A 25,121-nucleotide genomic window follows, 5' to 3' on the forward strand; every position below is an offset into this window, starting at 1 on the left:
TGTTTAATTGTCGGTTTTCAACCAAAAAACCGACGTTTTCAAACGGTACAGATCAGAGTTTCCCAAATTTTTTTGTGCCCAAATCCTTCTAAAATTCTTCTGCCCCACTATTAAACATATACATAATTTTTAATTTTAAAAATTTGAATTGATCAATTGGGAATGAATCCACCATTTTTTAATTATTTCACATTTTCGAAATTTTTGGAAACATGCAGCAATCTACTAAAATAATTATATTTCTACGTTTAAGTAAGTGAGGTATAATATTTTTGGGATTTGGACAAATAACACTTACACCTTTCAAAAACTGTGAAAACCTTGACGAAAATTTATATAGGGTGTTCAGAAAACGGCGCCGAATTCCACTATCAAAAAACTTCGAAAACTTAATTTTTTACTACGCTTTAAATTAATTCATATATCTCTAATTAACGGTTTTTGTAGAAACATGAAAAAACTGTACCCTGTATAAATTTTCGTCAAGGTTTTCACAGTTTTTGACTCACTTAAACTTAGAAATACAATTTTTTTAGTAGTGTTGCATGTTTCCAAAAATTTCGAAAATGTGAAATAATTAAAAAATGGTGGACTTTAGGCATACTATGCCTTATATAAAGTTATATTGAAATTCCGCGTAGATTTCAAAAATTTAATAAAAACCATAGCATTCCGTTTAAAGTAACGAGGTTTGGGTCCACTTCCCAGGAAGTTCCCAGTACATTCCCATATACATATCGATTCAGCTCGTCGTGAAGGACCCTGTACAATGATCTAAAAATCTACATATCTCCTAAACCATAAAAAATGATTAATAATTTCATTTTTGCTATAGCACAGTACAGGTTGTCCCTGTAATTTACGGTTTGTTAACCTTAGCCTTCAGACTATTTCTTCCGTCTGGACATACGTAATCATCCATTAAATTTTATTTGATTTGAGTTTTGATTTCGCAATTTTGGACGCTTATAACTCAGAAACGAGAGGTATGAGAATTTTTTTTTATGCCACAGCATTATTTTCACGTCATCTACTCCCGAATTTTTAGCATCAAGTCCCGGAACACTAAACACTAAAATAGTTATATTTTCTTTTAATTTATTCGTATCAAATTATTTCACTTTCTCGTCGAATGTAAACAGTTTAAAGTGAACTATTTTCATTTGTTGAATATCCACTCAATTCTAAACAATTTTGTGATACAAAATCGTTTGATTCCGCTTCATACAAAGAATTTAAATTTAAAAATTCTTTGAATTGTACTCATCCACTCATTTTTCTTTTAAAGAAATTTGTCGTATTATGTAAGAAAAGTCGATATTTTGAATTCATTTCTTCGAAAATGATTCTGTTCTACATAAACAAAATGCGGGCACTTTTCTCGAAACGTATTCATTTTCTGCTAGCTAATGTTATTTATATGTATTTAGAGTGTTTCACAGAAAGTATAATAATAAACGTTAAAACTTTTTAGAAAGTTTTTAGAAAGAATGTTTCGAATTTTTCACTTTTTAGACCATTATTGAAAATATATTCCTGATATTATGTTTTTTATAGAAAGTATTATTGACGTTTCGAACTAATTACGAGAAAATAATAACAATTATTGATACTATAATCATGATAAACAATTTTTTAAACATGTAAAATACTTACCCTCATCTTATTTAGAAGATCTAATAGTAGAAAATCGAAAACATCAACAAAATAAGTTTGTGAATATAGTACAAACATCGCAATAGTAGGGAAATAGACTAAAAAGTCAAAAAAAAGACAAAAAATACGAATAGTAAAAAGACAAAGTGAAAAAGGTGGTATTGCACTTCAAACTGGGTTAGAACAAACTCTTTTATTAAGTGATAAAAGGGATAGAAAGGATATAATATAATTGAAACCAGACAGGGGACACAGGAGATGATACTTAACACAGAAAATAGGATCTACGATGAAATAAAATAGCAAAGGGAGGAGGAAGATGAAAAAACTCGGGAAGAAGCAGAGTGTAAAAGGGAATTGGTCGTAAAACAGCTAAAATAGATTTTCTGGAATGCTTTTACCGGCGAACATTTCTTTCAAAAGTTTCCATAATTTCCTTCGACTCTCGAACCATGACAAGAACTTTGACTCGTGTCGGAAAAACTTTTCTAAAGAAAAATTTTCTTTCGAATGATTTTCTATTTGAAATTTTGGGTGGTCTCAGCGTACTCATTTGTCTTCTTCAACAAATCTGGTTTCCTATTACCAAGCGTAGTACTCAATCCACTATGTTATCAACATTTTTATATTTGATTGATTTGAATCGATGCAATTGAAAAATCTGTCCAGGAGATCATCATCCCGTCCGATAGCGAAACAGCCATTAGAGCTTTAAGCTCCAATATCATAAAATTCGAACTCAAACGAGATGGACAAGAAAAACCCTTCTGCGGTATCGGCCACAGAACAATGGAAAAAAGCACTGGAAAAGAAGGTAAATAGGAGCAGAACCAATTAGTGGGACAACTGAGTCAGACTAAGATTCTTTTGGGGAACTATAACCAAAGATGATTTGCCGAATGTAATTAAGAACAATCTACGAATACTAACGAAGAGTTCTATAGGGGTACTGTCGCCTCAACAAACATATGAAGACGCTAGACTTATCAGATAATGCGGAATGCGGATTTTGTTGCACAAAGACGAAACATCTATCCACATTCTTCCAAAGTGTGAGAGGCAACGGAATTCCAGATCTACACCAGGTAGCGTATGGAATAGAAGACGAAGATTTCTGGCAATTAAAGCCATCCCATATTCTAGACTTTTTAAAAGGAGTGAGATTAACGGATCAACTGTAAACACTGGGTTTCCTTGTATCGCAGGATCGCAGTTTATACGATCCCTCATACGCGGCCCTTCCAAAGTATCCATAATCATACTAGAATTCACAATAGACTTTGCCTCGCTAGTTGGAAAAACCTACGAGGATATACTGAAAAATTCTTAGCCTACTATAGAACAAAACAAAATTTCAATGTCAAAACATTTTATTACTCAACATATTTTTCTCTAAATTGGATACACTTATTACAGCGAACCTGCAACGTCTCTAAACCTTTCAAAAAAAATGTTTCTTCTTGCTCTGCAAACCAGACCTCCACAGCTTTTATTACCTCCTCGTTGGAAGAAAATTTACGACCTCTTAGACTTTTTTTTTCAGTTGAGGAAAGAGATTATACTCTGGCGAAGCCAAATCTGGTAAATTAGGGGGGTGTTCTAGTAATTCAAACCCTAAATCATGAATTGTTTGCATGGCAACATGAGATTTGTGTGAAGAGGCGTTGTCCTGCTGAAAAAAAAAACACCTTTGGATAGCTTTCCGCGTTTTTTCTCTTTATTTTTTTCTCGTAGAGTGGTCAGTGATGCCGAATAGTAATTTCCAGTTATTGTCCTACCCTTATCATAAAAATCAATCACGATTGCTCCATGGCAATCCCAAAAAACTGAAGCAAGAACTTTTCCAGCTGATTTTTGGACACGAAACTTCTTAGGTCTTGGAGAACCAGAGTGTCGCCAATCCATCGATTGTTACTTTGTTTCTGGATCGTAGAAATGTACACAAGTCTCATCCATAGTAACAATTCGGTTTAAGAAGTCTACATCGTTTTCAAATCGAGCTCAGATTGAACGCGATGCTTCTACCCTTGCACGCTTTTGGTCAACATTCAAACATTTGGGATCCATTTTGCAGCAATTTTTCTCATGTCCAAATTGACGTGAACTATATGATGAACGCTTTCGTATGAAATATTCAGTGCTTCAGATCAGATCCGTTTTAGACCAATTCGACGGTCTGATACAATCATATCATTGAACTAAATCGATATTTCCGGGGACTGACACGGAAACTGGCCTTCCCGATCGGTCATCATCTTCAATAGAAAATTTACCTCTTCTGAAGCATGCAGTCCAGTTTTTCACGGTCGTATACGAAGGACATTGATCACCAAGGGTATTAACCATATCCTCGTAAATCTGCTTACCTCTTAACCCTTTTAAATACAGGTACTTGATGATGGCTCGATACTCAAATTTTTCGATTTTGCATTTTGTATTCTCCCGTGTATAAAAGTAGTCAAAATCCAACTGACACTCATTAATCTTTACACATAATAAGATTGAGGTTAGATTGTTGTTTTGGAGGAATTAAACATCCTTGCAAAATCAAATTGTCATGTCTCCTCATCCCCCAATTATAGATATGTGGAAGAGAAGAATATAACGAGATGGGAGAATCAGATCATATAAATTCTGTAAATAATTGAATATTTAGTATTTGAATAATTAATTATTCCTCACCAGTTTGTTTTTTGAACAATAGTTCCTCGAAATATGTATTTTCACACTTCGCAACGTGTAACAAACACTAGAAAACAGGTAAGGTATGTGTTATTACATTCTCCATTTCCAAAATATTTGTTATAGCCATGTGCGTAACTTCCTATTATAATTTATCATTTTGTAAAAAACACATGATTACTTCGGATTGTGTTAAAAGATTAATAGACCAACATTTTATTCGTGAAATTTTTGTATTATTATTCGAATCAAAATAGAAAAGTGATTAATATATAATTAATATCGATAATTTCCTAAATACTCGTAGGTTCTATAAAAATTGATGTTTCACTTAACCAAATTGTATTTTTTTGCCTTATCTCGAATTCAAGATAAGATCTTCTCGTCTAGTTTAGCAAGATAAGGCAAAATAAATATTTCGAGACGAAGAAATTGTCAATTCTCGAAAAACTTTTCTATTTTGTAAAAACGGTAGTTTTGTATTGCTTTATTTTTCAAATACAGCAAATTTCCGTACTACATATTTCTTCAATAGTATATAGTAAGTAAAACTAATATTTTAACATCGAAAAACATGTTTAAACATGTTTATTGATTGTGAATAATACATTTCAAAGACTTCCACACGTTGCCGTTCCTTGTCATCCGTCAGCGTTTTGAAGGACCACCTTGACATATCCTCAGCGATTTCTTAAAATGTTATGAATGCAGGACTTGCTGACATCAGATTCCACCCGAACCGATCTTTCAGCATTGCTTCTTCCACTTTTTTCAATCACTTAGTTCGAAAACGGTGACTGGCCAAAACGGTATCCGTCATGGACGTCGGTACCATTTATGTACACTCGTACACGTTTCTTCATACACCTCACACAATTCGGAATGAGTTTCTACTGGAGGAACGTTTTTTTTTTTGGCATCACAGAGCGTAATTTGAATCTAATGGAAGCTAAATCTTTCACGGCTACCAATACAAGAATAAATGTTGTAGACAGCTGGCCCGGGAGTCAAGCTACATGCTAGTTTCGTCCACGGCTTCTTGCATAGACAACCCTCGTATATACGAGACCCAACCTAACCTAAAATATTTAAATTTTTCAAAGTAATCTCCTTTCAATGTTCAATAAGTTCCATACTCTTTTTATAATAAGAATCGTCAAGCTTCTTAAAATAGACCACTGAGCCATTGTTGCAAATCTGTAGAACAAAAAATATTCCGAGGGGGCAAAATCTGGCGAATAGGGTGCAATACAAACTCATTGCCGTAACAGATGTGTGAGCTGGTGCATTGTCTTGATGAAACAACTTTCTTCCTAGTCAAATGCGGCCGTTTTTGCTTGACTTCATCGCTCAAACGTTACAATAAGCTCGCACATAACTTACCGTTGATATTTATTCCTTTTTCAATATAGGCAATGGAAATTATCCCTCGCGAATCCCAAATAAACCGACGCCATGACCTTTGCCTTCTTTAGAGCCGGTTCTCCCTTTTAAATTGAATGTTTTGATTGTTCTTTTGGTTTGGGCGTGAATCATGGACCCACGTTCCAACAATGGTTATGAAATTCCATTGTGAGCAAACGCTGTACTTTTTAAAACACTGTATCTGTTAGCTCGGGCACTTTCAGTCGACGATCATTCATTACCGCTTCGTGGATTTTCTTTAACATTTCTTGAGTTGTCACCTTATATTGATATTAGTTGGGCTAAGGCCTTCCAAATGAAAGTACTGTATCACACAACGATGACCAATTTTTTCCATGTTTACGAATTCATTGAAAACGTTTACTGCGGTCAAAATAGCTAGAGACAAGTCGCTCTTAGGGGCGCCGAAGCGTTGGAAGACCCCGCAAGAGATGGAGCGACAACCTCTAATAATTAAACCGCGGAGGATACGAGGAAAAACAAGCATTAAAGAAGGACGAAGAAGAAGGAATAATGATTTTATAGGAATAAAAAATTTTTGATGAGAGGAACTTGGAATTTGTACTACATTGGTATGCATTTTTTTTTCAGATCTAGGCGTTCATCTGGTGCGGCTAGTGCTAGTACTACACAACCAAAAAATTTGAATCCCAATGGTAAGTTCTAATGATTGTTCAATTAAATTAAAATTGCGTCAATGATATTTCAATTTGGTTCTCCATAACTATTAACTAAAGTCAGTCCATCAATCACTTATTAATTTTAAAAAATAACCGGAAATGATGATTTAGCTAAAAAGTAGTGTTATGACAGTGTGGTACAAAGAAATTTGTATATTTATTATATTAAGTTTTGCGTTCCAATAATATATTGTACTAAGATACATCAAACTTTTTTTATTTAATCCTGAACCACATTTTCGTGAGGTCTATCTCCATATTTTTTGTTTTATCTTTTATCCCTTCCTATTCTATCCTTTATTTCTTAGCTGTTTCTCCAACATTTTCTATCCATGTTTTTCTTAGTCTTGGTCTTCAATTTCTACCTACTAATTTGGATTCTAAGAATCTATTTGGTCACTGGGACTTCTTAGTTTTAATTTTTGTTCCATTTGTTGCCTCTCGGAATATTTGGGTGCCGATTTTTTGATTTTTGAACTACATTCCGTTCCCGCCTCCTAGTTTTCCATGAGTCTCTTCTTTTTTAGCATTTTTGTTTGGTTATTCCGATTCTTACAAAATGATTAACCGTAAAAGATTTCTTCAGATATTGATTTTAAATTTTCCATGCTTGAAACTAAACTAAACTAAACAGACGTGATGTTTATATTTGTGACATTTGACATTTGACATTTGACAAATTACGAGAAACATTCTTCCCTACTTTACTTGCTGAACTGTCAAAAATGTACGGATTTCTTTGTCCCCACACTCTCATATAACATTTAGGCCGTTCATTATTTGTGAAACAGAAGTGAAAAATCCACTTAGTAAGAAAAAAAATGATATAATACGCAAACATTTGCGTTGCTCATTGATTAGTAAATCATCTTGACAGGGTACACACGATATATCAGAAATTAAATATTATAATTAATTTTACCTGGGAAACGTCATACGTAATTTCCGATGATTAATGTGTTCGTTATTTAACGTTGTCATTATATAAAAAAAAAAGTCCAGGCTTTTCTGATTCCAGTTATAATAAAAGAAGTTGAAGAAAAATTATTTTTGTTTCGCTTTGTGTCCAAGTGGCTCCATCTTTTATATAACAGCTATTTTAATCGGCTTAAGTCTATACCAGACTTTAAGAAATATTGTGAAATTATGTGGAACATAGATAAACGAATCAAACAGGAAGTTTAAGTCAGTAACTATTTATTAGAGTCATGGATAAGAAAGTCAAAGATCGTCAATCATGGGTCAATAAAAAACTAACGAAATCTCGAAACGTATCTCTTTGGTATACAGACAATTCGAAGCTAGTACAAGGATCTGAAGTGATATCTCTAGGAACATCACTTTAGCTAGCAATAAACATTACCTCATATAGCCAAAGAGCCTTGAAAAACCTGGAATCTATTGATTGTACATCCAAATTAGTGTGGGAGTGGAAACAAACTCTAAAAGCACTGGCTAACAACTATAAAGTAATCCCTGGCTACCAGGGTATACCAGGAAATAAGAAAGTGGACATCCTTGCTGAAAATTAGGCAAAGACTCCATAACCTGGACCAGAACCCTAATGTAACCTCACGAAATGCCACATCATTAACGAATGGTTAAAGAATCAGATGGAGTATTACTGGAGAAACACTCCAGGTCTAAGACAAGTCTGAAGAACTTTTCATGATGACCAGAAACGATGAGAAATTGGTAATCGGTCTTCTGTACGAACGTTCTGCCTTTTTCGTTAAAAGGCTTGAAGGTTAGTACCAACACCTAGGAAAGTGGGACGCCAAAACGACTCTCCGCAACAATCTACAAGAAAGTAAAAATTTAATAGAAGATTTACCGTCAGCTAGATTTAGGAATATTCCTAAATCTATGGCCAAATTCTCAACCACATTTCGACTTGTTGTTTCAGATGAAGCATACATGAAACTAGCAATGGAAACCATGGAAGAGTTGGATTGGTGCCTAGATCAACTGGAAACGATACAAACTCATAGATCTGTCTCCGACATGGCTTCCTTGAAGGTGAGTTTTTCGCTATTTACAACTTTTTTAAATACAAACGGTTTCAGCAGAAATACAAAGTACTCAATTGTAAAGCACGTTTCAGTTATAGCGCGTGTCCTTTATCAACTTGAGATCCCGGTTTCTTATCAAAACTTGAACTTTTAATTGGTATAAAAAAAATACAAAATGTAAAAATAACCTTCCGTGTTGCACTTTCCACGTAATTTATCGGTAGATGCTATTTTTCAGTAGGAAATAGGCTATCGAATAAATCGGGAAGGGAAATACCCAAAATATCTACTTATTTCTAATAATAAACACTTTATGACTGATTTGAGCCCAAGGAAGTTATTTTTATTTGATATATATTCTTGATAACTTTCTAATTTTAGAAATACTTGTATATGTATATACGTGGCTGTGATTATACTAAAAAACCATCGCAACTTTCTCATTTTAATGACCATTTTTGTTGTGAGAAGCCTTTAAATATGATTCGTTTAACTGGAATGCTGAATTGATATTTTATAAATTAACAGATTTAAATATAGAGCAAATTAAGCTGGACTACTCGACTTCCAGCTAAAGTAAGAATACATGCAAGAGGAATTTGTTTCCTAATCCTGAACTTGCCTCTCCCGCGTTTTTCGATGCTGATATTTAGACTGATGGATAGATAGAATGGCCACCGATATCCCCAGATTTTGATCTTTTGGATTTTTTATGGGAGTTATCGGAAACGACATATCTGCATATTAAAATCCCTTTCTCAATTTTAATTTGTAGGAAAATTAGCTATTGCAGTGTTCATTTGGACAATGATTGATATATTTCGGACAAGAGGTGATTTTTCATATTTTAATTGGAACAAAAAATGATTCTCTCTATTTTTGTATGAAAAAAAAATGGATCTTCCTATCTTTAGTTGGCTTCTAAAATTGATTTTGGACGAAAAATGACTTCAAATTATTATTTTGTCAAAAGACGCTCTTCCTATTTTTATATTGACGACAAATGGTTTTTTTCTATTTTTATTTGGACAAAAGTAGCTTTACAAATTGCTTTTGGTGAAAACATGACTTTTCAGTATCTAATTTCGACGAAAAATGACTTTCCCCACCTTTAGTGAAATGGCTCGACATGTCTCTATATTACTTTACACAAAAAGGTCCTTCTTATCTTTATTTAATAAAAAGTAGCTCCCTTTGGACAAAAAGTGGATCTTCCTATATTCATTTGAACAATAAATAACTATTAAGCTCCATTTTGCTCCAAAATGATATTTTTCTATCTTTGGTTGGACAAAAAATGGCATTTTAAAATTGAATTTGGACAAAAATTGACTTTAAATCCTAATTTGGACAAAGGAGTTCTCCCTTGCTATTACTGATTTCATTTGGACAAAACAAAGAATTGTTTTCTTTATTTCTATTTAGACCAAAAGTAGTTTAAAGTAATTTTGAACAAAAAGTGACTTTTCCTAAGTGCATTTGGACAAAAATGGCCCTCTCCCTTTTTAGTTAGATGAAAAATTCAAATTCAAATTGATTTTAAACAAAATTTGGTTGTTTATACTTTCAATTGAACAAAATATGACTTTTGAGGTTTTAATTTGAACAAAAGAGGTTTTTCTGGGAAAATAATGCTTCTTCTGAGCTTTATTTGGACAAAAAGTGGCTCTTCCTTTCTACATTTGGACAAGACATTGATTTTCAAATTTTTTTGGACACAAATGTTTTCATCTGTTTTTATTTGGACAAAAAATAACTATTAAGCTCCATTTTGCTCCAAAATGATATTTTTCTATCTTTGGTTGGACAAAAAATGGAATTTTAAAATTGAATTTGGACAAAAATTGACTTTAAATCCTAATTTGGACAAAGGAGTTCTCCATTGCTATTACTGATTTCATTTGGACAAAACAAAGAATTGTTTTCTTTATTTCTATTTAGACCAAAAGTAGTTTAAAGTAATTTTGAACAAAAAGTGACTCTTCCTAAGTGCATTTGGACAAAAATGGCCCTCTCCCTTTTTAGTTAGATGAAAAATTCAAATTCAAATTGATTTTAAACAAAATTTGGTTGTTTATAGTTTCAATTGAACAAAATATGACTTTTGAGGTTTTAATTTGAACAAAAGAGGTTTTTCTGGGAAAATAATGCTTCTTCTGAGCTTTATTTGGACAAAAAGTGGCTCTTCCTTTCTACATTTGGACAAGACATTGATTTTCAAATTTTTTTGGACACAAATGTTTTCATCTGTTTTTATTTGGACAAAAAATAACTATTAAGCTCCATTTTGCTCCAAAATGATATTTTTCTATCTTTGGTTGGACAAAAAATGGAATTTTAAAATTGAATTTGGACAAAAATTGACTTTAAATCCTAATTTGGACAAAGGAGTTCTCCCTTGCTATTACTGATTTCATTTGGACAAAACAAAGAATTGTTTTCTTTATTTCTATTTAGACCAAAAGTAGTTTAAAGTAATTTTGAACAAAAAGTGACTCTTCCTAAGTGCATTTGGACAAAAATGGCCCTCTCCCTTTTTAGTTAGATGAAAAATTCAAATTCAAATTGATTTTAAACAAAATTTGGTTGTTTATAGTTTCAATTGAACAAAATATGACTTTTGAGATTTTAATTTGAACAAAAGAGGTTTTTCTGGGAAAATAATGCTTCTTCTAAGCTTTATTTGGACAAAAAGTGGCTCTTCCTTTCTACATTTGGACAAGACATTGATTTTCAAATTTTTTTTGGACACAAATGTTTTCATCTGTTTTTATTTGGACAAAAAATAACTATTAAGCTCCATTTTGCTCCAAAATGATATTTTTCTATCTTTGGTTGGACAAAAAATGGCATTTTAAAATTGAATTTGGACAAAAATTGACTTTAAATCCTAATTTGGACAAAGGAGTTCTCCCTTGCTATTACTGATTTCATTTGGACAAAACAAAGAATTGTTTTCTTTATTTCTATTTAGACCAAAAGTAGTTTAAAGTAATTTTGAACAAAAAGTGACTTTTCCTAAGTGCATTTGGACAAAAATGGCCCTCTCCCTTTTTAGTTAGATGAAAAATTCAAATTCAAATTGATTTTAAATAAAATTTGGTTGTTTATAGTTTCAATTGAACAAAATATGACTTTTGAGATTTTAATTTGAACAAAAGAGGCTTTTCTGGGAAAATAATGCTTCTTCTAAGCTTTATTTGGACAAAAAGTGGCTCTTCCTTTCTACATTTGGACAAGACATTGATTTTCAAATTTTTTTTGGACACAAATGTTTTCATCTGTTTTTATTTGGACAAAAAATAACTATTAAGCTCCATTTTGCTCCAAAATGATATTTTTCTATCTTTGGTTGGACAAAAAATGGCATTTTAAAATTGAATTTGGACAAAAATTGACTTTAAATCCTAATTTGGACAAAGGAGTTCTCCCTTGCTATTACTGATTTCATTTGGACAAAACAAAGAATTGTTTTCTTTATTTCTATTTAGACCAAAAGTAGTTTAAAGTAATTTTGAACAAAAAGTGACTTTTCCTAAGTGCATTTGGACAAAAATGGCCCTCTCCCTTTTTAGTTAGATGAAAAATTCAAATTCAAATTGATTTTAAATAAAATTTGGTTGTTTATAGTTTCAATTGAACAAAATATGACTTTTGAGATTTTAATTTGAACAAAAGAGGCTTTTCTGGGAAAATAATGCTTCTTCTAAGCTTTATTTGGACAAAAAGTGGCTCTTCCTTTCTACATTTGGACAAGACATTGATTTTCAAATTTTTTTTGGACACAAATGTTTTCATCTGTTTTTATTTGGACAAAAAATAACTATTAAGCTCCATTTTGCTCCAAAATGATATTTTTCTATCTTTGGTTGGACAAAAAATGGCATTTTAAAATTGAATTTGGACAAAAATTGACTTTAAATCCTAATTTGGACAAAGGAGTTCTCCCTTGCTATTACTGATTTCATTTGGACAAAACAAAGAATTGTTTTCTTTATTTCTATTTAGACCAAAAGTAGTTTAAAGTAATTTTGAACAAAAAGTGACTCTTCCTAAGTGCATTTGGACAAAAATGGCCCTCTCCCTTTTTAGTTAGATGAAAAATTCAAATTCAAATTGATTTTAAACAAAATTTGGTTGTTTATAGTTTCAATTGAACAAAATATGACTTTTGAGATTTTAATTTGAACAAAAGAGGTTTTTCTGGGAAAATAATGCTTCTTCTGAGCTTTATTTGGACAAAAAGTGGCTCTTCCTTTCTACATTTGGACAAGACATTGATTTTCAAATTTTTTTGGACACAAATGTTTTCATCTGTTTTTATTTGGACAAAAAATGACTTTAAATTCTAATTTGGACAAAGGAAGCTCTTTTTACTACCTTATTTTCATTTTAACGACAAATTGCTTTAACTGGTGTCATTTGGACATAACAACAAATTATTCTATTTATTTTTATTGATCCAACTTATATTGATTTTTCTAAAAATCAATATAAGTTGGATACAAAACGGATCTTTAAATCGATTTTGAACAAAAAATGGTTTGTCATTTTTTGAATTGAACAAAACATGACTTTTGAAATTTTGATTTGGACAAGAGGCTTTCCTCATCTTTATGTTGCCTTTTCAAAATTATTCCGGGACAAAATGATTCTTCCAAGTTTTATTCGGACAAATTTAAATTTGGACACAAAGATGCCCTCGCTTTATTTAGACAAAATGTGGCTCTTTCTATCTATATTTTTGACAAAAAAAATTATTTTTATTTAGAGTATGACCCTTCAATTTCTCAATTTGTCATTGAAACTCTGGGCAGAATAAAATTGGTTGCTACGCCAATAAGTGTTTGTCACGAACCAAAAACAACCTCGAACCTATTTGAAAAATAACATTTCTAATATCAATATATTAGAATTGATAAAATCTACAACAGATTTGTTTTTCATTAAAAATAACGCTTAAAATTGCTATGTAAAACTATTTATTTGCTTGAGGAAATGATCTTGATTTTAGATCTATTATAAAAAATAAATAGAAACGATTTTTGAAGTTTCGACCTCATTTTTGTCTTTATCAAAATATTATCTGACATTGACAACTCGCTTATTTCATATACAAACAGTTTCTGTCTTTAATTATCAAAATTTTAGCCTACAAAAAAAGTAATGCTTCAACAGCTTTTTTATTATTGATCCTTGTATGTAAACTGCTGCCGGAAATTTAATTATGATCCAGTAATTTCAGAAACTCTCATTGGGTTTACTTATAATTCCTACAACTACATTAAATATCTTAAGACACTCGTATATGATATTTATTTATGGCAGGTTCTAATTTTCTGTTTGTTTTTATGAGTAATAAGTAAAAAATTACAGATACGCAATTCATTTAATTTACAAAATTGATTTTAAATTAAATTTTTTGTGCGAGTGACCAAAACAATTTTGATCTGTTGAACTTCAGCAAAAACCTCTCAGGAGAATAACCTAGAAGTTTTTGATATCGAAACTATGGAGTATCTAGCACGAATCTCGAATATTGAGGGATGTGCTTGCTAGATTTCTAAATAATCTTTCACACCAACATAATATCCTAGAGAGTCGGTGTCAGAGTGACGTCCAAACTACGAAGATGGTCCCCGAAGTACTTGGACTGACCTGGAGGTGGCAGTTTTTGTTTGAAAAATATCACTGTATAAGAAAGTACGTGTTTGGCAGCAATCAATAGTGATTTTGTACACATGGATACAATACTTTCATTTGAAAGGCATTAGACCAACAAATATTAAAGCTGAACTAGATTCTACTCTTGGTGAGACTGCTTCTTCGTTTATATCAGTGAAATATTGGATAGCAGAGTTTAAACGAGGCCGTACGACCTGCGAAAACCATTGGTCGACCAAATGAGGTAACAACTCGAGAAACGTTGAAGGAAATACTCAAAGCGGTACTGAACGATCGTCGACTGGAAGTGCGCGAACTGGTAGACATAGTAGGCGTTTCAAAAAGTGCGGTATATCACATAATGGAAAGCTGTGCCCAAGATGGGTGCCGCGTTTGCTCGCAATGTAACAGAAACAGCGTCTTGAAGATGTTTCACCAGAATGTTATTTCCGAAAAACGTCCCAACTACGTTTCACACTTTCCCATGACTAATTTGGTTGGGATTCAAATGCGTACCGTTAAAATAATCATAAATTCTTTACGATCACCGTAACGTCTCATCCCTCATCCTTTTTACTAATGACAAAAAAATAATCCACGATATTTAAACTGAACTATTAGATTAGAACGTTTTAGTGCATGCATGTTTTAGATACATTTTATTCTATTAAAAAAAATTAATCGCTCGATTCCATTTTACCTTATTTTAACGCCGGTATAAACCGTGAAACGGTCTCGTTATTTTACTTATTTTAGTTTTGTGGCTACGTCCTTTTTTTATTACCAATACTTGACTTTTTATGTTTTTTTTTTAATTCTCTATAGACATAGAATACGTTTCGGTTCAAAATAAAATTTCATTCGACTTTAACGTTTCTAAACAAATTTATTTTTATTGCAAAATATAAAAAACAAAACATTTTTGAATATTTAAATAAACATATACGGGGATGGTCTCAGAAGTACCGGGCCTGACTTAGAGATGGCGGCAGTTGCTCGGAAAATGTCACTGTATTAAAAAGTACACAATTTAATGTCTAATGTATTTGTATTTGTTTAGCAGACATTAATAGTGAATTTGTAAACAAATGCTGTTACCATCGAGGTTTCGGCAATGTTTAAACAATAGGACAATCAAAACAAGGGACTGAAAAGGGAGGCAAAGACCGTTCCATTTGCAGACAAGGTCATGGCGTCGGTTTTTTGGGATGCACGTGGGATAATTTTCTTGAAAAAGGAAAAACTATCAACGCCGAGTATTATGCGAACTCATTGCAACGTTTGGACGATAAAGTCAAGCAAAAACAGCAGCATTTGGCTAATAAAAAAGTGTTGTATCATCAAGACAATGCACCAGGTCATACATCATGGCCCAAATTAACTAATTAAAGTTTGAATTGCTACCTCGTACACCCTATTCGACAGATTTAGCCCTCTCGGATTATTTTCTGCTCCCAGACTTGAAACTCGGTGATCACACAAGTTATTGAACATCGCTGGGAAAAGTGTATAGAGCTAATAGAAGATTACGTTGAAAATTTTTGTTTTCTTTATTAGGCCAGCTACTTCTGGAACCATCCATAGAAATAGATTTGCTAGGAAGTGGATGTTTTTGATAAAATCCTTGTTCAATATTCTAAAAACCCTCTTCTCGGCTAGTTAATCTTCGAATTTGGTTCAAACTTCTAAATGCGGTCTAGTTAAACCATAGAGTACGCCCAAATTGCAACCGGATCTTTAACCGAAATAAAGAATCTCCTATTCGATGCTAGTGTCATTTACTTGATACTACAAATCATCTCTTTCATCTTCGTTTTGCGTTTCTGGATGAGGTACCTACGGATCTTTTCGATTTTTGCTAGAGCTCTTAGACATTGCTCTAAAAATCGTCTTAACTGGATTTGTTCCTTCTCTTAAGATACAACTTCGTATTATACAACTTATACAATACATTTCTTCAACTTGTATGCCAGTGTATCTCTCACATACGAGGGTTGTTCAAATGTAAACGGGAATTTTGCTAAAAAAAATTTTATTATTAAGTTGCAGAGTTGAAATTGTTTCGTGGCTATAATACATTCAAAATAAATTGATTTTTGTTGTCCAGTGTAGTATAACCGACAAATTTAATTCCCACATTGTTAGATTTGAGTTTAAATAACCTGAAATTTCACTAACGTTTTTAGTAGTTTGATCTATGATCTGAAATTATTCGGTAACATGTGGTGATAGTATATCTCATAGATCAATTATTGTACTACTTGAGACACTTCAGATTTGTAATTCAAACACTTGGAAACAGTCTATCACAAGATCAAATTAAATTTATACGAGAAATTATCGTAATAGTCTTTAACAAAATTAAATTTTGAGTTTTTTCTTTTCGTCGGAAATATTGCTGTTCTGCTTACTTTACATTAACCGTGCCAAAACAAAAATTTTCTCTGAATGTCTAACTGTGAACCAGGTCTTAAAATAAATTTAACATTATTAGGAATTTTCATGAAATCGACTCAATTTTCACGTGAACAATAAATATGCATAAATATTAATTTTTTTCATTGCCAAAATAATCAGAGACGTTTGATATTTCTTCAAAAGTTGATTCCACAATTTTATTTCATATCTCATAGTTCCGCTATGGCAGATTTCCAGCTGTGGCGCCGTGACGTTTTAAAAACTTATTTTTTTTTTCAAAACTACAGTCGTTTAGAAGCGATAACATGTATCGGAAGATTGTTTGAAGTTTCGGGGTTTCTTTCTAAATAGCCCTCGTAATACTTTACCGGAACCATTTCAACTTTTAAACCAGATTGACAGGACATTGTGACAGATGTCGTTCGAAGATTAGGTTAGATTTAGGAAAAGGAGACTGACCCTTGTATATTAACGTTTATCAGTAATTTATCTTTAATAAATTTTAGCACGACTTCCGTGATTGCAAATCCTTTATCTCTTATTCCAGTTTCGGTAAAATATACAAATAAAGTCTGTTTATATTGTCTTAATTACCGATAAATGAATATGACAAACGACACATGTTCGATTTAACCTAAAAAAAAATAATGAGTCGATAATTTATAAGCTTTTTGAACATTTAGGTCAAAATATTAAAACTTTGCTGATAAAACTAGCAAATAAATTAGAGTTTCCGCAAGGATAAACGGTGAAAATTAGGAACTTTATCTAAAATAGACAATATAAATCAAATTTATAACCTCATAAAAGTATTACAAATGTCTATATATTAAAAAATTATACTTTTTTTATGTAGTCTCATCCTTATTCATCTGAAATACAACCTCAAATAGAATTTTATTAGTAATTATGAATATTACGAGGGGGGCTCAAATAAAACGACATTGTTGGTATCAAACAAGCTCAACTATTGAGCCGAAGGAAAGCTTCAGTGCGTCGTCCTTCTCTTCCCTTAATTCCCTTTAAGATATTTGGTGCATACGATCTTCTATAATAGTTTTAACACTTTTTAAAAGACTAAAAATAAATTTTCAAAGACTTGTTATATTACAGACATTAGGGATATTGACCAACACGATTTGGCATCATTTCAACTCCACTGTGGCTAAAATTGAAGATAGACTATTTAACTAGCTGAAAGTCCTAGTCCTAGTCCTATATTGTTTCCTCCAGTTCGTCGTCCTTCTCTATCTTTCCTTCTTTTCAAATATTTGAAGCATCTCTTCAGAAATAGGTTTTCGGTTTCAACTTTATTTCTATTTTATTGGGGAGTAACTCATCTGATTCGGCTTTGTGTCTTCTTCCAAGAAGGTTTTCTGTGACTATTTCTTTTCGCTGTTAGATTTTCAAAAAGAATCGTTTTTTGCACATTATTTTTACCCTACCTTTTTTCCTCCGTTCCTAATTGTTTCGGTAAGGGTGGTGCTATTTTCCCCCTCCTGTTTCCTTCAATTTTTCGTGTTTTTTCTCCTTTCTTTCTCTTTAAGATGTTTGATAGTTTTTAATAAGCATATTTTCTTCTTTGATTGTTTTCAGTCTTATCAGAAATAGGTTTTTAAAGAGTTTTTCTTTGGGGTCAGATTTGTTCTTGTTTCTTTAGGAGTAACCAATATGTGTGTTCCTTCCAAGAAGGTTTCTGTCGCAAGTTCGTTAGGCTGGAAGATTTCTTTTAGATAATTGCAAACGGATCGCTTTTTACAATTTATTTTTCGTCCAGTCACCTTTTTTTTCTAGGATTTGGGTGCTTGATTCTTATTGTTTATTTCTAGCAGCTTTAAATGTTGTTGCAAACGTGTGTGCGAATAAAAAGGGTCAATAGGGTTCTTCTTAATCATAATATAGCGCTATGCTGCATTTAAATTTTTGGCCGCTACAAATCTTCCTCTTTGTTTGAAAGTAATTTTGTAATAAACCTTGCAGTACTAAAATAATTTACTATATTTTTGGTTTACACCTCGTATCAACATTAAAAAGTCTATCTCAACATAAAATATAATATTCTAAATCATATGAAACACGAGATATTTAACATCTTGGAATGCGGGATGTGATACAAGTTTCGCAAATTGAAATTGACGTGATTATCAGAACAGATGCTTAGAATTTTTTTAAAAAAAAAAGTACCGACTTAGCTTTTTGACCCATTATATAAAACGTTTTGATAACAAAATGTAAACAGATTCAGTTTTTATATTAAAATCATGAAATTCTAATTGGCTTCAAACAAAATATTTTATATTATAATCGAGTAATATATATACATATAAAAGAAAGTTGCGTTAGTTACACTATTTTGAGAAGTGGAGAACCAGAAAAAGGACATATGATACTTTTTGTTCCGTTTCCGTTGGACGTAATATAACAAAACGCAACAAACAGAAAAATGTATCAGCCAAAACATCAATCTAGCCTATCATTTGTTAAAAATTATATAACAAAACGCAACTGACACGGAACAACAAAACGCAACTGACACGGAATAACAAAACGCGACTGTCAGTTAAACGTAATGTTATCTATGGTTAACTATGATTGAAAATTTAACATCTGAAGTTTTGAAATTAACTAGTTGGTTTAGAGTATTTTATATTATAATCGACTTTAGTAGTGTATATATGTATAAAAGAAAGTTGTGTTAGTTGCACTATTTTTATTTCAATAACCGCCAAACCGATACGGCTGACAATTTGTAGAAAGATAGCTGAGAACCATAAAAAGGACATATGATACTTTTTGTTCCGTTTGCGTTGGACGTGATATAACAAAACGCAACAAACAGAAAAATGTATCAGCCAAAACATCAATCTAGCCCATCATTTGTTAAAAATTATATAACAAAACGCAACTGACACGGAACAACAAAACGCAACTGACACGGAATAACGAAACGCAACTGACACGGAATAACAAAACGCGACTGTCAGTTAAACGTAATGTTATCTATGGTTAACTATGATTGAAAATTTAACATCTGAAGTTTTGAAATTAACTAGTTGGTTTAGAGTATTTTATATTATAATCGACTTTAGTAGTGTATATATGTATAAAAGAAAGTTGTGTTAGTTGCACTATTTTTATTTCAATAACCGCCAAACCGATACGGCTGACAATTTGTAGAAAGATAGCTGAGAACCATAAAAAGGACATATGATACTTTTTGTTCCGTTTGCGTTGGACGTGATATAACAAAACGCAACAAACAGAAAAATGTATCAGCCAAAACATCAATCTAGCCCATCATTTGTTAAAAATTATATAACAAAACGCAACTGACACGGAACAACAAAACGCAACTGACACGGAATAACGAAACGCAACTGACACGGAATAACAAAACGCGAATGTCAGTTAAACGTAATGTTATCTATGGTTAACTATGATTGAAAATTTAACATCTGAAGTTTTGAAGTTAACTAGTTGGTTTAGAGTATTTTATATTATAATCGACTTTAGTAGTGTATATATGTATAAAAGAAAGTTGTGTTAGTTGCACTATTTTTATTTCAATAACCGCCAAACCGATAAGGCTGACAATTTGTAGAAAGATAGCTGAGAACCATAAAAAGGACATATGATACTTTTTGTTCCGTTTGCGTTGGACGTGATATAACAAAACGCAACAAACAGAAAAATGTATCAGCCAAAACATCAATCTAGCCCATCATTTGTTAAAAATTATATAACATAACGCAACTGACACGGAACAACAAAACGCAACTGACACGGAATAACGAAACGCAACTGACACGGAATAACAAAACGCGAATGTCAGTTAAACGTAATGTTATCTATGGTTAACTATGATTGAAAATTTAACATCTGAAGTTTTGAAATTAACTAGTTGGTTTAGAGTATTTTATATTATAATCGACTTTAGTAGTGTATATATGTATAAAAGAAAGTTGTGTTAGTTGCACTATTTTTATTTCAATAACCGCCAAACCGATACGGCTGACAATTTGTAGAAAGATAGCTGAGAACCATAAAAAGGACATATGATACTTTTTGTTCCGTTTGCGTTGGACGTGATATAACAAAACGCAACAAACAGAAAAATGTATCAGCCAAAACATCAATCTAGCCCATCATTTGTTAAAAATTATATAACAAAACGCAACTGACACGGAATAACGAAACGCAACTGACACGGAACAACGAAACACAACTGTCAGTTAAACGTAATGTTATATATGGTTAACTATGATGAAAATTTGACATTTGAAGTTTTGAAATTGACTGGTTTGTTTAGAGTTTCTATTAGCTTCTATATTATTATTAACAATTCCGCGACCAAATCGATCGAATCTTTCTTGAAAAACCGTTATGCAACTAGGATTTGAAACGTTGCGAATGAAAAGACTGAAGAAAAAGAAGAAATTGTACATGAAGAGAGCCACCTTAGTATGTCTTGATATCGTGCTTCTCAATGACATGAACAGCCCACGAAACAGCTTAGCAAAGAGGAAATTTATGGGTTCGTTCCAATCCATCAAAAAACCGTCCTCGGTACGGTGACGATTCTGTGCAATAGAAATTTAGTGTTCCAATGTGGCGGTTATTCTTATTTGTGTTCCAACCGACTTAGGTATGGTTTGGGACGGTCTTTTCGATACTTGGTTGATAGCAAGTACTGTTATAAGAACCGTGCATAGCCGAAAATAACCGTTCCAAGTACGGTTCCGATTAGTAGGTTGGAACAAACTTTATGAAGTGCTAATTTGAATCGAGCAGCGTTTCGATACGATTACTGCTTTTGCATTGGGTCAATGGACGTTGTTTGCGAATATTGTGGCGTTTGTGGTTTGAAGTTTTCCAAAAAAAAACCCAGTGCTGCCTTAGTTACAAAGGAAAATCGCCATTATTAACTCACACAATTACAGAAATTTTCCAGTAAATACCCAGAATTAATAAATAAAATCCAAAATATGTTCATTTATCGTATATATAAAGTTACAAATATATGGAATTTCAAAAAAAATTGGCTCAATAATTACGAGCACAGTCATAAAAATTACTTACCCTGCTCCAGTTAAAATTTACGATGTAGTCATAAATGTTTCTAGTAATACCAAATTTTTTCCTACAATTATCAATTGTTTTTCTTTAAATAACCTCGATCTGAATCAGAATTGAATTTGCACGCTCTTAGATAAATATTAGATAATTTTATGTAACATAAAAAGTTTTACAACTTAATCTTTGTCTTTACTTATTATAAAGATCGTTGCTTATTGTGTATTCTTCTTCATACGAGGTTAGACACAGCATAGGAAATCACATATATATTTCCCACGAATAGAATGCGCGTTGATTACGCGTTCAATTTATATAATACAGGGTGGCGCAATAGAACGTGCATATTCCATCATCTTTTTTCGCGTGGTAAACGGTGCGTGGGCGGGGGGAGCCTAGCGTGGTTGGATAGTTGCACACGTGGAGTTTAAATAGCCATGAGTTACTTCGACGGAAAACTTCGTACTTTTTGTGTTCGCAAGTTTTACGAGAAAGGTCGTTTATACGTCTTGGCAAGAGATTAAGATTAAAACACATTAATGAAGCTCCGAGTGCAAATTTCATTAAAATATGGGTTAAACGTTTTGAAGAAACCGGTTCCACGTTTAAACCACCAGCAAAAGGTCGTCCAAGAACTTCTAGGACCACAGACAAAGGTCGATAGGCGGATTTAAACTTGTCGCGACGAAGTTTACAGCGAATTTTGAAGTTGGATCGTAAATTGCATCCGATTAACACAGGAATTAAAATATGTCGACTTTGGAGCAAGGTTGGCATTTGCTTAGTCGATTTTCCACTTTTGACAACATCCTTCTTTCAGATGAGGCTCATTTTCATTTAAATGGGTTCGTAAACCCGCCAAATTGTCGTTATTCGATCGGAAAAATCCAAAAATTAAACGTCCAAAACCACTGCATAGTCCTAAAGTAGATCATTTTCTTCAAAGAATCATGAGGACGAAACATCACCGTTAACACCGACCGCTTTGTTGCGATTTAGATGAATATTTGACTCCGGAACTTGCGAGATCGAGAATAGCGAATGCGAGAACTTGGTTCCAACAAGTCAGAACGACCTGTCACACATCAAATGACTCTATGGTGGCTGTAAGACAGATGTTTCCAAATTTCCAAAAGAGTTGATATCCCTTGGCCGCCACGTAGCTCTAACTTGACGCCTACTGATTTTTTTTATGGAGACACCTCAAACATAAAGTCTACGTGAACAATCCGAGGGACATCAGTCAGCTAAAGGAAAATATCCGGCAGGAAATGGCGGCAATCACCCACAGATTTATTTACAAGAGTTTAGAGGAGTGTCAGGAGTGTCGTCTTCGGGAGGGCCGTCATTTAGATGATGTTATTTTTAAAAAATAAACTTCATTTAATTACCTAATTTAATGTTTTCCGGAGTAAACTTCTAATGATTCAGCGAATCAACTTAGACCAATTTTTAATGATGGAGTGCTAATCCTTCTTTAGTCAAAAAAATTTTAGATATTTTTTGAACCTATAGGATAAAATCAAACTATGAAAAAATTTATCCAATATCTTAGACCAAAAAGTTATTGATTGGATAACTATTATTCCATTTATAAAAAAAACAGTTTTATAGTAGAAAGTCTGGAGTTAAAATTAATGATAGAGAGACTGGTAAGTACTGGTTTTGGCCAGAAAAAACACGTACAAGACCAGCTTTAGGTCCTCAAGACAAAGACAATGATCAAGCAGTGAAAGATTTGTAAGTTCAAGACAAGATGTTTTTTGCGCAATTTTGTACAAATGGAAGAATGGAACTGTCCAATATCTAATTCAAAATGGATCAATAACAGTCAAAAGGTGTCCAAAAACTGTATTATTTTGAATTTCATATTTACAAAACTATGATGTATATTTAATGATTTGAAATAATGATTTTTCTCTATGGTAATCTATAAGCGAAAAGATTAAAAACAATTTTGGAGCAACTTCTTTTTCGTGTTTATCAGCATCTTCGTTGTCTTTTTTTCTTGATGAGAAGGCACCCACGAAAATCTGTTTGACCAAAGCTTCTAGTATAGCATATATTCCAGCTGTATATGCTGTATATTTAGATTTATAAGAACAGCACCAAATCCATTTGAGGTTTTGGATGCATCAGTGTATATTATGTGGAAGTTCGAATACACGGAGAGTTTCGAGTGAAAGTTCTGATTTATTATGGAGGCCGGCGCTTCTGCCTTGTTAAAGATATTCAAACTTGTGTCAAAGCTCGGAGTTCTAATCAACCATAGTGGAGGTATATCAATATTTAATTGTAGCATTGGATGAATCTGCATATCTAGTTGTCTGATATATTTAGGAAATATCTGATAAGAGGAATAGTCAACTTTTTTCTTAAAATCGAACGGGTTTTCAATAAATTTAATATTGCTTTTTAGACGACGCCATCTAAAAGTTGTTTTCGTTCTGTATTCATTGCTTTTTGAGTGTTCTATGTAGTGAAAGTGACACTGCAAAACGCTTTCGGGACGTTCTGGAGTAGACAACTTTAACTTCCTTAAATGTCACTCTAGCCACTTCAATGTTGACCGTTGACAGTTTCATTTCGATGATTTTGCATAAAATTAAATTTTAAATTTTCTGAAATTATTCGTTTTGTCTAAATTAATGAATAACAATGAATGAGTTATATCATTAAGTACATTATATTGCTCAATAAATAAAATGTTTATAATTTTCTATTATTTATTTTCTTTCCTCCTAAGTGTATAAGAAAAAATTTTGCATTGGGCCAAACAAAATAGTTTTTGTTATCACACAGAATCGTCACATATATTTAGGAAATCTCTGATAAGAGGAATAGTCAACTTTTTTCTTGAAGTCGAACGGGTTTTCAATAAATTTAATATTGCTTTTTAGACGACGCCATCTAAAAGTTGTTTTCGTTCTGTATTCATTGCTTTTTGAGTGTTCTATGTAGTGAAAGTGACACTGCAAAACGCTTTCGGGACGTTCTGGAGTAGACAACTTTAACTTCCTTAAATGTCACTCTAGCCACTTCAATGTTGACCGTTGACAGTTTCATTTCGATGATTTTGCATAAAATTAAATTTTAAATTTTCTGAAATTATTCGTTTTGTCTAAATTAATGAATAACAATGAATGAGTTATATCATTAAGTACATTATATTGCTCAATAAATAAAATGTTTATAATTTTCTATTATTTATTTTCTTTCCTCCTAAGTGTATAAGAAAAAATTTTGCATTGGGCCAAACAAAATAGTTTTTGTTATCACACAGAATCGTCACATATATTTAGGAAATCTCTGATAAGAGGAATAGTCAACTTTTTTCCTTAAAATCGAACGGGTTTTCAATAAATTTAATATTGCTTTTTAGACGACGCCATCTAAAAGTTGTTCGTTCTGTATTCGTTGCTTTTTGAGTGTTCTATGTAGTGAAAGTGACACTGCAAAACGCTTTCGGGACGTTCTGGAGTAGACAACTTTAACTTCCTTAAATGTCACT

The 25,121-nt window shown here is 32.4% G+C and overlaps 1 protein-coding gene across 26 annotated transcripts in view; it reads left to right on the forward strand.

The window, feature by feature from the left end:
- Positions 1 to 25,121, forward strand: part of LOC130440507 (cAMP-specific 3',5'-cyclic phosphodiesterase) — a 266,092-nt gene that overhangs the window by 214,062 nt on the left and 26,909 nt on the right. For all 26 annotated transcript variants that reach the window (XM_056773721.1, XM_056773722.1, XM_056773714.1 and 23 more), the window contains 2 exons: positions 6,355 to 6,419; positions 8,350 to 8,462. In XM_056773721.1, the coding sequence (XP_056629699.1) occupies positions 6,355 to 6,419; positions 8,350 to 8,462 (178 nt within the window). The remainder of the gene's footprint in view (positions 1 to 6,354; positions 6,420 to 8,349; positions 8,463 to 25,121) is intronic.

Source organism: Diorhabda sublineata, chromosome 2 (genome assembly GCF_026230105.1).
Source record: "Diorhabda sublineata isolate icDioSubl1.1 chromosome 2, icDioSubl1.1, whole genome shotgun sequence".
Lineage (NCBI taxonomy): Eukaryota > Metazoa > Arthropoda > Insecta > Coleoptera > Chrysomelidae > Diorhabda > Diorhabda sublineata.